The sequence below is a fragment of the Anas platyrhynchos genome, chromosome 1 (assembly GCF_047663525.1).
Source record: "Anas platyrhynchos isolate ZD024472 breed Pekin duck chromosome 1, IASCAAS_PekinDuck_T2T, whole genome shotgun sequence".
Lineage (NCBI taxonomy): Eukaryota > Metazoa > Chordata > Aves > Anseriformes > Anatidae > Anas > Anas platyrhynchos.
The window spans coordinates 28,963,275-28,980,242 of NC_092587.1; the positions used below are offsets into that span (position 1 = coordinate 28,963,275).

General features: G+C 36.6%; 1 protein-coding gene across 4 annotated transcripts in view; it reads left to right on the top strand.

The window, feature by feature from the left end:
- Window positions 1-127: 127 nt before the first annotated feature.
- The window catches only part of IMMP2L (inner mitochondrial membrane peptidase subunit 2), a 456,052-nt gene continuing 439,211 nt past the window's right edge, over window positions 128-16,968 (top strand). For 2 of the 4 annotated variants that reach the window (XM_013093579.2, XM_013093580.5), the window contains exons 1-2: window positions 10,280-10,417; window positions 16,532-16,635. In XM_013093579.2, coding sequence (XP_012949033.1) covers window positions 10,283-10,417; window positions 16,532-16,635 — 239 coding nt within the window. In that variant the 5' untranslated portion in view covers window positions 10,280-10,282. Of the gene's footprint in view, window positions 246-3,927; window positions 3,950-10,279; window positions 10,418-16,531; window positions 16,636-16,968 lie in introns of those variants that run through there. The other 2 variants (XM_027457323.3, XM_021267890.4) reach the window with 2 other exon arrangements.

Below are 16,968 nucleotides of genomic sequence, written 5' to 3' on the forward strand. Positions count from 1 at the left end.
AGGGACATGCGTTAGTGGGTGATATTGGTGGTAGGGGGATACTTGGACCAGATGATCTTGGTGGTCTGCTCCATCCTTAATGATTCTGTGACTTTTTGCCTGTACACTGTGCCGTACGCCTGACACACACCACCCGCCCCGCCGCCATTTTGAGGCTCCCCCTCCACCCCCCCCCCCTCCCGCAGCGCCCGGCGCCGCCGCCGTGACCACGTGACCGCGGCGGGCGGGAGGCGGAGCGGCGCGACGTAAGCGGGAAGGGCTCGGGGGGCGGCGGGGCGGGGGGGGGGGAGCGCAGCGGGGGAACGGCGGAGGGAGGGGGGAGCCGGGGGGGGTGGGGGGAGCGGGGAGAGGGGGGGGCGAGGGAGGCGGGGGCCGCGGCGGGCGCGCGGCCGCGGCGAGCACGCGCGCGGCTCGCGCCAAGCGCTCGACTCCGCCCCGCCCCGCCCCGCGCCGCCCAACGGCCGCTTGGGCGGCGCGGGGCGAGGCGGGGCGGGTCCCTGAGGGGGTTTGAGGGTTTTGGGTTTTCTTTGCGGCTGCAGTGGCTGGGTGCAAATGGTTCCTTGTATGGGGAGCACAGTGCTTCTTCACAGAATCGCTTAGGTTGGAAGAGACTTCCAAGATCACCGAGTCCAATCTCTGACCTAACACTAACAGTCCCCACTAAACCATATCCCTAAGCTCTACATCTAAACGTCTTTTAAAGACTTCCAGGGATGGTGACTCCACCACCTCCCTGGGCAGCCCATTCCAATGCCTCACAACCCTCTCAGTAAAGAATTCCTTCTTGTAGCTAAGGAGACTGAGCCTCTCACTAGAAATGTCTCCATGGTGTTCTTAATCCTTTTTAAGGAAAATTATTTTCTTTGGAAGTCTATGGAAAGCTTAGATAGAAAAATAGCAGAACACCAAGTAAGACTCTAACCTCATAATATCTATTTAATTAGCCAATATTTCATTGTGATTTTTTTTTTCCTTATCTTTCTCTTCCACTGAACTGGAATTAATTCAGTACATTGCGATACTGAAAAAAAAAATGAAGTTGGTGAACTAGGAAAGCTGCTTCACCTTTCTTCAGCTACCTTTTTTGTACCATCTTTTTATTTTTTTTTCCCCTTCTCTCTCCAATACATGTGCATGTACATTTAAGTTAATGCTTGTTCAGTTACCCGCAACTCAACACTACAGTTAGGAAAGAAAAAAGCTATTAATTGTCAACAGAAGATAAGTTGAAGGAAAGATCTCTCAGGGATTTAAAATAAATAATTTTAACTTATTTCTCAGAGTTTGGAATTAAACTTTTTTTTTTTTTTTTTTTTTTTTTTAACCTTCCAGTGCTGCGTGCAGTTTATAACTGAATCCACAAATCCACATGCATTTTCCAGAAATATAATAGTTTTAACCACCATGACTGGGAGATTTCTATGAGTTGTTAATTTCTTTTACTTTTAAAATTACAGATTCTTCTGTGTAACTTTCAAAAGGTTACCAAAAGAAATTTGCTCCCCAAATTGCTGGGATGGAGCTATGCACTTTGTGTAATAGTGGGTGGTAACCAGATCCTAGAGAATGGTATTTGATTGTGCTGAACAATAGTTTTAAGATTTAAATAGGTTTCACAATCACAGCTTAAATTTTATGTTGAGGTACCTATAATTTGACCATTGTGCCATAGATACCAACTCTTTCTGAAATACCTGGATCTTATGCTTTGCTTTTAGTTCAGCTTCCTATTAGTGACCCAAGCCTACATTTTTCTATTAATTAATATTATAAAATTTTCAGAGTTTTTTTATCATTATTGAAATCTTTGCAAGAACCAAATCTTAGTTCCTATGTGTTAGAGTTCTTCCTGTTGCAAATAACTGTATTTTAACACTTGAAAAAGAGTTAAAATCTAAATCCAAGTTGAAAAATGTAAATTTTAGAGTTCATATTGTATTACAAAGATTGAACAAGCTGAAGCCCCAGAATTCCTTTTATAAACCCCAAACCAGTATCTGTCAGTGTGGAACGAACACTCTTAGTTTTACACAGGTGTGGCAATCTTCTGTTTGTTTTTCCAGCTAAATTTTTAGTCTTTAAATATGAGAACTATGATTCCATTTCATGTATTAAGAGAAAAATATTAATTACCATTGCCTGGGATGTACCCTACAAGTCCTGAACTGCTGGAATAAAACATATACTGAGTTGTAGAAATAATATGCTACTCTATCTATGGAAGGGATTTAGTATTTTTTTTTTAAACTGGTATTTTACTGAACTATTATTTAGAGTCCTACATGCAAGGGGGAATGACCCATTGGATAACCTTCCTCTAGCTTTGCAAAAGTTACCAATTTATGCTAGAAATAAATTAATCTGCAAATACTTAAAGAAATTGTTGTTTTTCTACTGTAGCTAGGCTGTAGGATGCTTCTGTTCATTTTTCAGTAAAATGATTAATCATGCCTTCCTCAAACTATTTGTCTTCGGTTGTGCTCTTAGTTTTACAGAGCTGAGAAAGTTAGCTGGGAGCTGAACTTGTCATAAATCCCAGGCTCAGAATCAATATGGTGGTGTAAGGTTACTACAGAGCACACAAAATACCCTCTTAGAAAGCCCCACAGTGACCTCTAATGTTCAAGGATAAAACCTAAGCTGTTGAAGTTATTTTTCAAAGGCATAATTTTGCATGTTAGTTTGTACATTTAGTTTATTAATGTGCCGCAGGCAGTAGGTAGTGGTTGCTAGGTTTCATGGAAATAGTAGGTTCTGGAGTCAGTTCTAATTCCTGCCTGTTTTGAGCAATTAAACGTAAGGCTTTCCTTGCAGCAGTTGTGGGAGAACTATTTATTTTTGTAAAGTACACTGAAAATGGAAAATATCATTCAAATACTAAACAAGCTCTCTCTATTCTTTCTTTTGGAATTATTTACTCATACTATATTGTGCATTGTTGTCATTTATTATTTTGTCCTTACATACCCAATACATACTTGTGTAGTTTAAAGATTCGTAGCTTAGAAGCTTGTTTCTTATATTACTCTCTTGATTCTGCATTCAGCTCGAAGAAACTTCCTTGTTTTGTGTACTAAACTTACTTGTTCTTAATCCACATAGAAAAACTTGTTTACTATTTATTTCTTTATTTTGCCTAGAGTTTGATTCAGCAAAACCACAACTAACTACCGTGGCAGCTTTGTGGTACTTGAAAGAATACATAGATAAATGTGCAAATGAATTAAAAATCGAAGATTATGTTATTATTTACTGTAAATATAATTTAGAAATTTACTCTGTTTTGAAGCAGCACCTCATTTATGCAGTCTGCATGAGGCCAAAACATAGTAGCAGCTGGTAGTCGTTTGCAAAGGGTGCTTCAAATCAATTTATAAAATTAACTTGTTTTGCATGGATTGAATCTTTAAGCTGAACAGCAACACGGAACTTTCAGGTGCAAGAAGATAAGTGTCTTTTATGTTTATCACTTAAATGTGTTCCAAAACTGAAGCAATTCAGTACTTTCCTCTGCGTGGGATATCTATGAATGATTATTGGTTTCTTTGAAGATACAGAAACAGGAATAAAAGCAGTAACTGTATTTTTCAGGTTAGACTGGCTGGTACGTGGCAGTCACCTGTGGGACAGTTCTTGAAGACTTTGCATTCCATCTGAAGTTCAAATGCTTTGAGAAGTTCTGATTTATAAAACTCACTGAGCATGTTTTAGTATCACAATGACAATAGAAGTGTGATCACGTTACTGTTCTTTATCTTGGTTGCTTACATGTGCAAAACCAAATCCCGAATAGCTTGTCAGGTGTGAGAGGTGACTGATTACTCCCCATTCTGAACTAATTACTACTTTAATTGCTGTAATTGTCATCTACAGTTACATTTTCTTCCACTTTTGCGTTGTATTTCAAGAATAAAATGTTTTCATTGGAACTACACAGTTGTTCATAAAGGTAAAATTAATGTCCTTGACGCATGTAACTCAGTAAGAATAAGCTATTTATTTCTAGTCATAAGCAACACGTGGATTGAGCCTCTGCACATGAGATAGATCCCAGTGAAGGGATATGGTAGCAGTACTAGCTTGAAGGAAGAACTACAGTAAACTGTTTTTTCCCCCACTAATAATTCTGTGACAGATCAGGTTGTTGATTCTTGTGTTTTAAGCATTTTTGTTTTGATGTTGTTTATAAGCTGAAAGGTCATTGTGTTGGTTTGTCTTTGTCTGCTTCAGGAACTTCTATGGGATGTTACTATCTCCAAGAAGATTACTAAACCTGATTTTTACTGTTGCTTTTCTGCACTGTGGTATAATGGAAAAAGTTCTTCATAATTCATAGTGATGGGAACTCTCCCATGAATATTCTTAAACTAAGCTTTAATTAAAACTAGGGCATAAACAAATGGTATATAGTGGAGTTAAAGCTAACAAACGCTGCTGTTACATTTTGCAACAGTTAAAACAGGTAGATCAGGACAAAATGGTTAATTTAGGAGAAACAGAACAGCAATGCATTATAGAGCATACATTGATACATTGAACATGCTGATTAAGTTAGGGTCTGCCACTTCAGAATGCAAACAGAACACTTGCAGGGCAGAATGGTCACTAAAGTAGTGCTGCCTGAGGTCACATTTCTGGACCCTTTTACTGACATGCTGAAAGCTGCATATTTCTCACGCTGCTTAATTTAGCCTGTGCACAAGTTTTGCTCTTGTTTCCAGTTGTGCCTTGATTTGTTTCTGCTGGGGCTGTTATGGTCATGTAACCTGAAGATGAGGGGAACTTTCTTTGCAGTTGAAAGAAAAATCTAGAACCAAGTTGTCTGGTGAATTTAGTTGAACTATGTTGGTGTGATAGAAGACCACAGGACCTCTGTCAGTGCTTCAGACGGCTTAAAGGCCTTAAACTTAGGTCAGAGGTTGGACTCAATGATCTTGAGGTCTCTTCCAACCTAGAAATTCTGTGATTCTGTAAACAGAGAGTTAAGTGCGTTTCTGTCCAATCCCTGCATTGCATTGGGTGTCAGTCCGCAGTTATGAGCTGACTCCTCAGTTCAGTGGATGTTTGGGTTTCATTTCCTACATAACTTTCAGGGAAGAACCTTTTAAGTGCCTGGTTTCTGCCGGGCAGGAAGGTAACACGAATTTGATTATTCTGAACTTCATTTTCTTCTGGCTGCCTAGATTTGGTTATTGTCAAAGTTCTGTTTTGGACACTAAACACTAACTATCGTCTGCATGTGGCTCTTACGGTCACCCGATCATACCTGGTTATAAGCTTATCACATTTTCTGTGGCTGCATCCCTACCAAACAGTAATGGAGCAGTCAGTTCCCTGAGGCGTTGCATTTCCCACCTTGTAACAGAGCAGTGTTCTTTAATGACTGTCATGCCTGTGTGCCAAGGGAACACAGGGAGGTTATTAATACGGCAGAGGTATGCTGCTGAAAACCTGTAAGGAGAGCATGAGTACATTAATAGATTAAAAATGTCACCATTATGGTGGAATGATACCAGGATGGAGTTCTCTTTAATAAAGGATAAATGAGAGCTTCTTCTGGAATGAGACATTATTTTTAAATGAAAACTTTACATAAACTAATCTATTTTGATTCTTCTGTAGCAGTCATCACCATTTTGTCTGTGTGCATCAGCCTGTATGTGGATAAATTAATATGAATTAAATTAGCTTACTATAAAGCATGCATACCCCTCCCCCCCTTACAAAAATTACCGTAGTGTAAAAGTTACCGAAATGTGTGACAAATGGGAAATGAGTGTCAGGCTGCATGTCACTATCACGCTGGCCTTGTTTCAGGAAAGACTGCAGAAAAGGCACATGTGAAAAAGGTCACACAAATTCTCACACTGAGCAGCCTCCTATTCATTATGGTTGTTAAACTAGGTATAGCCTTGTCATCAAATTGTACCAGTCTTGTTTAACAAGAGCTTTTGTTCCCTGATGAATTTTGTGTTTCATAGGATGGAGCGGAATTTGGCTCGTGTGTTGGTATGTTGTTACGGAAGTCTGCCTTGTTTTCAAACATATGATGTCATTGGTTTGGAGAAAAATACATGCCAAGGCAGGAAAATTGGTAATTTCAGTGGAACCAGGAGTTACAGTAGTATGTATTGTAGTTAGTCGTTCCTGAATGAGATTAAATAGGTCATTTCATACTAACATAGTCTTGGCGGGGTAGTTGTTTTGCATACAGGTTGTAATTCCCTCCTTCCTGTTTCTCACATGCTTTCTTGTAGAAACACTTCAGGGGCCAGTTTCTTTCCTTTGTGGATGACTGCTAATGCCTTGTTTTTACAGCTATTTTTTCTATCATACTTCTGTGGGTAATTTTTAAGTACTTAAATTTGCAAATATATTGTAACCTGGGGCTTTCTGAATATTACTTGATGACTTTCTGCAGGCTGTTTGATAAACAGTGTCTTCTAATGTGCAGGCAAGTATAAGAAAAATAAACATTTTATACATAGAGAGCTATCTAAATAGCATCTCAGCTCCATATGTTGTAGTACTCACAAGAGGCTCATTATAATCCCTGGACCTTTTGTGCACCAAATACTTCAGTCCAGATAATGCTGTGCTCCATCTGCCTTAATCTCTGAGCTGCACAATGTGAAATTCTTAATGCTTTGACCTGCTGTATGCTGGCATTTTTGATCTTGAAATTTTCTTGTCCGTGTTGCCATTTCAAACAAATTTTCAAGGTTGATACTTTGAAGTTTGCCAGTTCTATTGAATTACTCAGTTATTTTTCCTAAAATAAGTGTAATTTATAAACGGTGTAAAGTGTATTCATCTGTAAAATATTTTTCAGTGTTTTGCTTGTTTGTTTCTTTTACACCATCTTTTAAGCGCTAGGATTTGTTAATTTTATTCAAGGTGTCGCTGACTGGGCAGAGATCCAGAAATATGTGTTGATGAACTTATTGAGAGTCCTTCAGTTATTTATTTATTTATTTTTAAGCAAAGTGTCTTTTGCTTGCTCCATTGGCATACATTTAAACCTGCAAAGTATTTAGCTGTTTTTATAAAACAGACATGGCACTGGATTTCCGAATTTCACTCTGGAACTGTGATGCTCATAAAATCTACAGTTAGTTTAGAAATCTTTTAAATTTTGCATACCAGAGAGTTCACTCGATATTATTAAATAATGGTAGTTCACAGAGGTATTTCTTACCCTTCTGGTAAGAACTTTTTATTATATAGAAGGACCTAAGGTTAAAGACAGATTTCTTTCTAAGTAATTCTTCTTGATCTATTGAAATGTGCATGCATATATTTATTATGTTTGGGAAGAGGCACTTGTACAGTAGAGTAGAGTAACCTACAGGTTTGCTCAGTTTGTGTCCAGGAAAAAGCTGTCCTTTCCTGCGGGGTATGGGGAGCCAGGAGACTTCTAGAACGTGGTGCATGAGTAGAAATGACAGATTTATCTGTGTGCTTATAAAAGAGAAAACTGGTGGTTTGCTCAGTTGTGTAGTATAGAGAGGAAGGAAGGAAAACAGGAATATTCAGCTCTTGCTGGCTTTTGTGGCTCTGAAAATCAGTTGCTGTAGGGGTGCTGTTGGTGTTTTGCTGTGCCTTGTAATGCTGTCTATCACAGAATCACAGAATTTTCCAGGTTGGAAGAGACCTCAAGATCATCGAGTATGTCTAAACCCACAAAAGTAGGACCTAAACTCCCAGCTTTGCGCACCGCTGCCTAATACTCCCATTATTTCCATGGCCAAGTGATGTACCGAGAACACAGCATTTTATCATACCTTTTTTTAACCTGGTTGCTAGATTGTGTGTCACAGTTAATTGGCTTGTAGCTCCAAGAGCATATGGTCGGTCTCCTGTGGATTGCCTGGCCAATTACTTTTCTTCAGATGTTGGAATTTTCTGTAGATACCAGCATGGGTCTTTTGCAAGAAAATTACAACAAGATCTGTGGATGGTTTTGGTAAAGGGGATGGGGTCAACATTTATACCTCACTATTAATGAAAATAGGTTGGACCATGAGGAATTTAATGTGTAAATTTGTCTAATTTCTTAAAGTTTTCAAAAAAAATATATCTAAAATGAGTCATATTCTGTTACATTTGTCAGACAGTTTTTCAAATCAAAGAACAACTATATGTAGAAAGTGGAGGAGACAGTTGAGGATGTCTAAAAATTGCATTTTGAGGCTGCCATTGCTGTAAGAGGTCTGAGATTTGCTATACCTCACAGTCGAGGAGTATGTTCCAGCCAGAAAACTGGAGAAATGAGATTCAGACTCAGGGGACTGAGGGAAGGGCATTAAGGTGTATTAGATGCTAGAGGTTGTTTAACAGTAGACAAAAAACTGTTTCCTAGGGGTTCTATTTTTATGCAGAATACTTCTAAAGTTAAATCTGTGCTGATTGAGGCAAAAGCATTTTTTGATTGATAGGTTTCACTAATGAGTTCTTACACAGGAAGATGGAAATAAAGCATTTTAGCATTTGTTTTGAATTGGTGAGTTTTTTGTTCTGCTTCACAATCTCTTCCAGATTCTTTGTAAAAGCTGTTGATGCAAATAGGATTATTTTTTTTTTTTGTTAATGAAATGTACAGGAAGAAAATATAATTGTATTACAAACATTAACTATATTTACTCTTTTTACTAGCTAAGCTTCAGTTGTGTGCAAAAGTTATAGGTGATGGTGAAATATTTCCACATTTAAGAAAAAAAAAAAAGTAAAAAGGATTTAAAACCTTGTGAAGGTGAATGCCAGAATTGATGGTAAAGATGTTTCAGTCTTTTTGAAGATAGATCTTGTCGTTGCAAAGCTATTAATATCCATAAAGAATTCAAGTGAAGAATCTGCTGACAGTATATTTTGTAGAACTGGATTTCCTCTTGTAATTGTAATGCATTATAAAATTAAGTAGCCATATCTGTGACAGAAATACGGCTTTCAGTATTATTTCATCAGAGTGATTTGAGTTTGTGCTTTGCATAAAAATAGTTAATCACTTCCATATTTCTGAAAGTGCAACAAAAAAAATAATATTATGGAAGTCTGAGTATACTGTTAAGGACATTGAAACAAACTGTGTATATTTGTTGAAAAAATAATTCTTTGTCCTTGAATATAAACATACTGAAGGACTCGAAAGTTCAGGGCCTGTTTTCTTCTATTCCTGTCTGCCAGAGTGACGTTGTGATAGAAGGAGCAGGGACTTCACAAACTGATCTTGTACAGGCTCCACCAGGTACTCATTAGACAGAAACAAAGGTTTAAATTGGATTTGCCGATAGGCAAAGAACTGTATTTCTTATAATACACTACTTAGGAATCTTGTCTTTCTGCTAAAAGAAGTTTATTGAACTGGGGCTGCTTCAGGGGCTGCTCAAGCACTTCTCCATGCAGTGCTGTTCAGCCATTGTCTCCCACATGGCTTCCACAGCCTAACACAGTCTGTCACACCCTACCTTGAATGGAGAGATTAATTAACATCACATCAACGAGTGAAATCTTAAAAAAAAAAAAAAAAAAAAAATCCTGAAGTTTGACAGCTTTGTAAATTACGCTGCAGGATCTCACCTTTTTAGATCATTAGATCATTTCCTTCCAAGCCCACCCAGGTCATGAGCAACATGTCAGGAGGGCCTGCTGCAAACTGATGTTTCCAGTTAATCACAAGGGTAGAAATGACACACACTTTTGTGTGTGAAACTATTGAATAGAGAACTGCTAATGTATTGTAAATTGTCAGCTTTTCCTTTACGTAACACAATCTATATTTCCGGGCTCATGAATTTATAACTACCAGTTTATGGGGAGAAAATGACTTGCAGCATTTTATTTTTGAACTCCAATTGAATGTTCTGAAATAAGTTATTTCCGTATAGTTGATACATCCATCTATATATTTTTTTCAGAAATATATAGTGAATTTTGTGTGGTTATAGCAGTTTGCTTCTTGTTTAGCTGAATTGTTATCCAGGCATTTTTGTCAAGTACTGCTGCTAGCAGAGAATCACTAGAAATGGTCAAATTATGGAAAGGGTAAACGTCAAGTATCACATCTTCTTCTGTACAATTGACTTAAATTTTGATGAATATTTCTGTTCTTTTTCGTTCTTATGTGTACATTCATTTTTTCACTGTGGATATTGAGATAACAGTATAACAGATAAGAAATCTATTCTTAACTTTTCTTCACTCCAATGATATAGACAATATTATTACTTAAAAATTGCTTCATAATGACTTTTTTTCCCCCCGTTTTTTAAATATTTTTCAGATTATGGCACAGGCTCAAGGTTTTGGGAGAAGATACATTAAAGCCTTCTTTAAAGGTTTCTTTGTTGCTGTTCCAGTGACAGTGACTTTCCTTGATAGAGTTGCCTGTGTAGCAAGAGTGGAAGGAGCATCCATGCAGGTATGGTTGAAAATATCTTTTGTGTGTCTGGAAATTATAAACTGTCTATCCACTGACAACAGCAAGATGGAAGAAAATCTTTTTTCTCAATTGTTACCAAGTGATCACAATTACATCATGGAATAGTTGAATTTTTAGTTTGTTACACAAATAATTTTGTGATATGAAAATAAAAGCTTTTGAGAACAAAACTTCCCAAAATTCTATGTAAAAGCAAAATATATAGATAAGTAGTGGTAAAAGTGTTGGTTTTTATCCTCCTAATCATTTATAAATCAAGATTATTATTTTTTTTTGAGCATTACCTTTTGTCTTGATGCACTACTTTGATGATTCACAAAGAAGCTTTTTTTGTTTGTTTGTTTTAGTTGCTGTGTTACAATAATTGCAAGGCACAAGGTAAAACCACTTCTGGCCATAGTTGCTCTTCCTATTGAACAAATATGGCACTATTTCAGTGAAGAATGCTGCAAATGGCATGAACCTAATATTAATACCTATGCTTATTAGGGAATAAATATCAGTTAACTTTTTTTACTTTGCTTATATAGGATGCTTATGCATTGGTTTAAGCATATCAATACAAATATGTTTGTAATGTTTGAAAGATAAACACTCTTGATAATGAACAGCTACTTTGCTTCCTGTTATTAGGACTTGAAAAATATATGTTGTAATGTAGTTAGCCAATTTTTATATTGTTACCTTGCTTTCTAAATCATATGCCCTGCATACTGCAGTGCATCACTACTGATAATTATAATGTATTTTGTTTTAATATCGTAACATTCCAATTAGCAGAGACTAAAGATTTGATTCATGGATGCTGAGCTCTCATTTCTGATTATCAGAGTAAGTTCAGAACCTTGAAGACAGGGTTTATAATAATCAAGACCAACTGCTGGAGTATGAAGTGTACAACATTCACTCAGGCAAAACTTGGTTTAGAGCCTGGGCTTGGCTGATTTGTGCTTAATGCCACAGAAAAGCCTGGGGTGGATTGGAGGGTGGCACAGTGCCTTTTGCAGTGGCCTATACCCTGGTGTTCAACCTGTCAAGAAACCTCAGCTACTCTGGAAGGCAGCTCTCACCTCAAGAACGGGGACATAAGTAAAATAATCATACTCCAGTAATTCTACAATCCAAGAACAGAAGTTAGGTGTAACACACATTACTTTTTCCGTTTCCATACATGTTATTCCGAGTATCATTGATGACCAATCAAATATATGAAAATCTCAGGAGGGCTTACAGCTGCAGAGCCAGAAATTTGCTCTAGAAATGAGTAGAGGAATGGGAAAACAGGAAAACAGTTTCATTCTTTGTTCATTTAATTTAATTTCATTTTTTTTATTGCCTTTCATTGTTTTTCTTTCTGTCTCTGGCATAATATTCTATTTCCAAACCATTCTTGTGGGGGTAGTTTTAACTCAGTAGCTGGAAAGAAATGCTCTAAATTTCCCTAGTCCACAAGTCTTTTGAATGCCTGTGGTCAAGACCTCACTTCTGTGTTTACATTTGAAGTCAAAGTCTCAAGTGTTAGGGAACGCTCTGCTATTGTTCTCGAGTGTTGTTTCTGTGCTCCTGTGAAAGGGCATATAGTTAACTGTCATTTATCTTTGGAAAATGTGAAAAACACTACAGTTATACTCTCACATTTATCCAACCTAACAGAAAAGGATATGCACTCTTCATAGTGGCAAGGGAAAGTGATATGTAGTCAGTGTGTGATTAAAATCTAAGCTCTTCCCATGATGTATCTGTTGACTAAACATTCTGTCTGTTGATTGAAGTATGGGTAATATGGGACATTAATAATTTTAATGACATTTCAGTGTCTGCAAAATTCCTCTCTGGTTTTATTCTGGACTGTAGTGAACTAGAAGTTTGTTTTAAACTAACATGCTTCTGTGTGCATGGATGTTCTTCAGACTACAAAAAATCTTCCTGGTGCTTTTAATAAGATACTAATTTCCTTGCCAAGATTTATTAGACACCTAAGTAAGTCTGGCAGGAACATAATTATTAGGAACATATCCTTCTTTTGCAGAATAGCTTGAAGGAGTGCAGGTCATTGCTTTGGAATTCTATCTGTTGACAGTGTTCCCTGAAGAGTGATCTATATTGAATGTATCTGAAAGCTTACGGGTACGAGGGAGGGTGAAGCCCAGTCAGCATGTAGTCGTATATCCATCAACTGCATGCTTCCAATGATACCGTATTGTCTCAATGTGAAGATATCGTGATATGATTTCCAACAATTTGATTTGTAACAGTCCTCTAAAGTGTCTAGCTGACTTTGTGTTCCCATTGTTGTTGCTCCTGCTGAGTCTGAAATTAAAAGTTCTGACAAGAAGCAGGGAATAAATCTCTCACTCTCTCCTGCTTTGTCCCCCTTCAGTTTTTGTTTGGACCAGCCATGCTGCTGCTTCACAGTTATTGATACTGGTAGTTGGTAGTACTTTTTCACATTCTGGCAAGCACACTGCATTGAGGTTCTAATTAAAGTACATATTTTATCATTTATTCCCAATCAATTAAGATAGCCATGCATTTCATTTTTTTTCAAGCTGGTTCAGTGTTTCTACAGCATAATTCTTTTACTTGTGCTACTACAGTGTATATGAGTATTACCTTTGAAGTACAGGGAAAAATACTAAAGTATTGAAGCTTATAATTTCAGCATTGCTTCATTGCCTTCTTTTTTCTTTCCAAAAGTACTGCTTTAATCCTCATGTGAGGTGTTCTCAGTTGCTTAGAATTTTACAGATTGATGTTCTCATCTAACATTGCTTTAATAGTGGGTTTCAAGTGAATTACAGCATTGAACGTAAGTGACACAAGTAATTGGTATTATGATTTCTTAATTCAATGTTGTGGATTTTTTGGGACTAGTCTTGTAATGCTGGATATGTACTTCAACATATTTTGTCTTGTGTTATATTGCTTGTCTGGTATTATGAACTCTTCATATATAATGATGTGGAAAAAGGAAACCCTTATGGATATATACATTCTTTAATTCATCAAATCAAATGGACTGTTTGCAAGTGAGATGAAAGATGACAGTTTATGTGCAACTCTATATGGATGTTTCTGTCACAAACAGTTCAATACCAATACCAAGAATTAGAGCAAGTTGCCTGACCAGGGATCTCTGACAAAGCCCGGTTGTTTCAGCAGCAAATATTATTGAATGTTCTGTGCCATTATGCATAATGGCAGTTGTAATTATTCTGTTGCAGTTTCTCCTAATGTTATTAGGATTACTGTACCTAAGCCTGGAAGCTTATGTGAATATTCTTTCTGTTCCCCAAGCTAAAAGCAAGTAAGTTGCGACCTTCTGGTATTCACTAGTAGCATAACAACTATCAAGTTAATCATTATTTATAGTAAAAGGGCATGCTTTTACCCTGTTACTTACAGAACCTCATGTCCTGTGAGGCTTCATCATATGGCTGGGGATCTCAATTTGCATGCTTTTAGCTTTAGATTAGCTGGTAATTGGAAAGAGCGAATGTTTTGTGACTTCTGCACCATAGTTCTAAATTAAGACCTATGTGTCTCATTTGTAGCAGGCTGTTATGCCAAGAACTTGGGTAAACAAGTTGTAATGCTTCAAGCTCCAGAAAGAAAGAAGCCCCACTATTATTTTGTTTCTTATAGAAGTAAAGAGCTCTTGTGAGCCTATCTGTTGACTGCTTTTTCAGAAATTGTATTTTTGTTTTGCTAGATTTGAGATTCTACTAGCAGTAAAAATGTTGAGGAGAACAAGTTGTCTCTTATTCTTTATATTCTTTGCCTTAGAAACATTTACTGAATTATTTGGTTGATTGTTTACAGAAGATTGTATTGTTGATATACAGTGAAAGTTGTTGCCTAGTTTTTCTTTCATACCTTCTTTTACCAAAATATTTTTGTATTTGTATGACTACATTTTGAATATGTTAGTGTTACTTTGTGAGAAAGAAAAAAAGAATTCCACATTCTCATATTTCTCTGAAAATCCAATCTAGTAAGTCAGGCATTGGATATCCACTCTGTAAGTCAAAACTATGAGCGATGTATTGTTTTAAAACGGAAGGCGATATGGCATTACATTTAGAGTGCTTTGAGTTAAAAGGATTATGAAATACCTAACTGTATTTAACCTGTGAAACATTTCCTTTGTTTAAATACAGAATGCAGTAGGAGTTGACTAGGGCAATACTATAACTACATGGTGTGTCCTCTGTAAGGTGAAGTTGGTACAATTTTCATTGCAAGGACAAGTTTATGAACATTTGTGCAAATCTTTGCTATGTATTAGCTGTGAAATACGTTAGCTTTTGGAACAATATCTTTAAAATCACCATTTACCTTGACCTTCTCTTTCTGCCTTTTAAGGTAAATACTTTGAGTATCCTGCAGTTTATTTTGTGGGAGTATACCATATGCATGATTCTCAGTCTTTTAGATTAGCCTTTTTGTCTAATGTTTAATACAGTTGTTAGCTTTTGGACTAAAGAATGCCTTACTTTGGTTACATAAGTACTATTATGAATTGTTTGTGAATTTTTATGTAAAAATACTATTATGTTGTTGAAGATGCTTGCTGCAAAATTGGAAAATCATTTTGGAAAATCCTTATTAAAATAATAATAACCCCATATCTGCATCTGGTTTTCATTTTTCTGGCTCTTGCAATGAATAGACTCCACTAAATAAAATAATGATGAATGTTAATGTCCTTACAGTAAGGACATTAACATTAATTTATGTTAATGTACTTACAGTAATGTCCCTATGCTGTACGGCAAACACTGAAAACCTCTTCTATAAAAATATCAAATTTCAGTAAATATTGCCACTGTCATGTCAATAAATGAGGAGCTGTGTAGTCTCAATACTTTGTCAGATTTGGTGCTGCATGGGGCTATCATCATAGAATTGTAGAATATCCCAAGTTGGAAGGGACCCACGAGGATCACCAAGTCCAACTCCTAGCTCCGTACAGGTCTGCCCAAAAATTTAGACCATGTGACTGAGAGCACAGTCCAAATGCTTCTTAAACTCTGACAGGCTTGGTGCTGTGATTACGTCCCTGGGGTGCCTGTTCCAGTAATTTGCTTTATTAAATATTTCAAATAGCTCTAGAGTCTAAATTAGAGACCATTGCTGGCCAGTGTGAACACAACATAATTCTATTTGCAGAGTCTTAAAAAGCATATTGAAAAATATGCTGCCAACAAACTTTATTGAAAAATATGCTGCCAACAAACTTTAGTCTGGATTACTGTTAGATACTTTCTGTGTAGTAAAAGAGTTACATGTATTGTAGTAATCGCTAAAACATCAATGAAGACAGTACTAATATTTGTTGCTTCTTTCCTCTGCTGTTTCTGATGGGTTAACTCAGAACCAGGGTTAATCAGGTACCATAGTTTTGTACTGCAAAACACAAAATAATTATGTATTGTTCTGAATATCTCCTCATACTCTTTGCTAACTACTTATTCAATTGTTTTTGACTGTTGAGGTTAGTCAATAGACTCATTTCAATGTATATTCCTATGCAAGTTCATGCTTCTTTGGATCCTGTTATGGAAGGCCCACGTTTAGTGGTATCTGCTGTAGATGTAGGGTTTTTGTTTTGCTTTTGTTTTCTTTCCTTTGCAAAGAGCATTGAGATTAGTATTGTTGCAAGTATGTATTTTGTTTTTGGTGCATTATCCTTGTATAAACAGTAAAATGCCTGCAGAAAGTCTGTAATTTCTGGGAATTGGCATGCTTGATTCTCCTTCGTTTGTAATCTTAAATGATAGGCAGCAAAGGCAAACAAAATTTTTCATGAAGCTCATCATAAATATGTATCCTATGTAATTTAATTTGCATATAGTAGTGCATTGAAAGATGCGAACTGCTTTTTATCATAAATTTATGACATTTAACATTGCAGTTAGTAAAGAAATATTTTTACTAGAATAAAACAGATGCTTGGTCCTTTTAAAGGAATTGGGTATGGTTTTGCTGTTTCTAACGGCTTCAGGATTTGACCCATTGATAGTGTGAGAGTTAGTTGGAGGATACACAGAGGCAGTGTAGACTTAAATCTGTTCTTTTCCTCTCCCTAAGCCTTCTTTGAATCCTGGGGGAAGACAAGAATCTGATGTAGTGCTCTTAAACCACTGGAGCATTCGAAATTATGATGTACAACGTGGGGACATTGTGTCATTGGTGTAAGTAATCTTGCATATATTTCAATATATGTTCATATAAATGTCGAGCTATTTAATATTAATTTATTATTTTGTATTTTATCTCTGGCATACTGCAGGTATATGTATGGACAAGGAACATCATTTGCTAGTAATGCATTATTGTTAGTCCTATAATGAATTTACAAAAGTCAGGAGGAGGTCAAAGAATGTATTATCATTTTTTTACTTGAAAGGAGTGCAGTGTAAAATATTATGTGATTCAGTAGTATCTGTGTACAAAAATTACCAAGAAAAAAGAGCTGTGATATAAAGAGAAAAAATAGTAAAAAACATATGGCTAAATGGAGTACA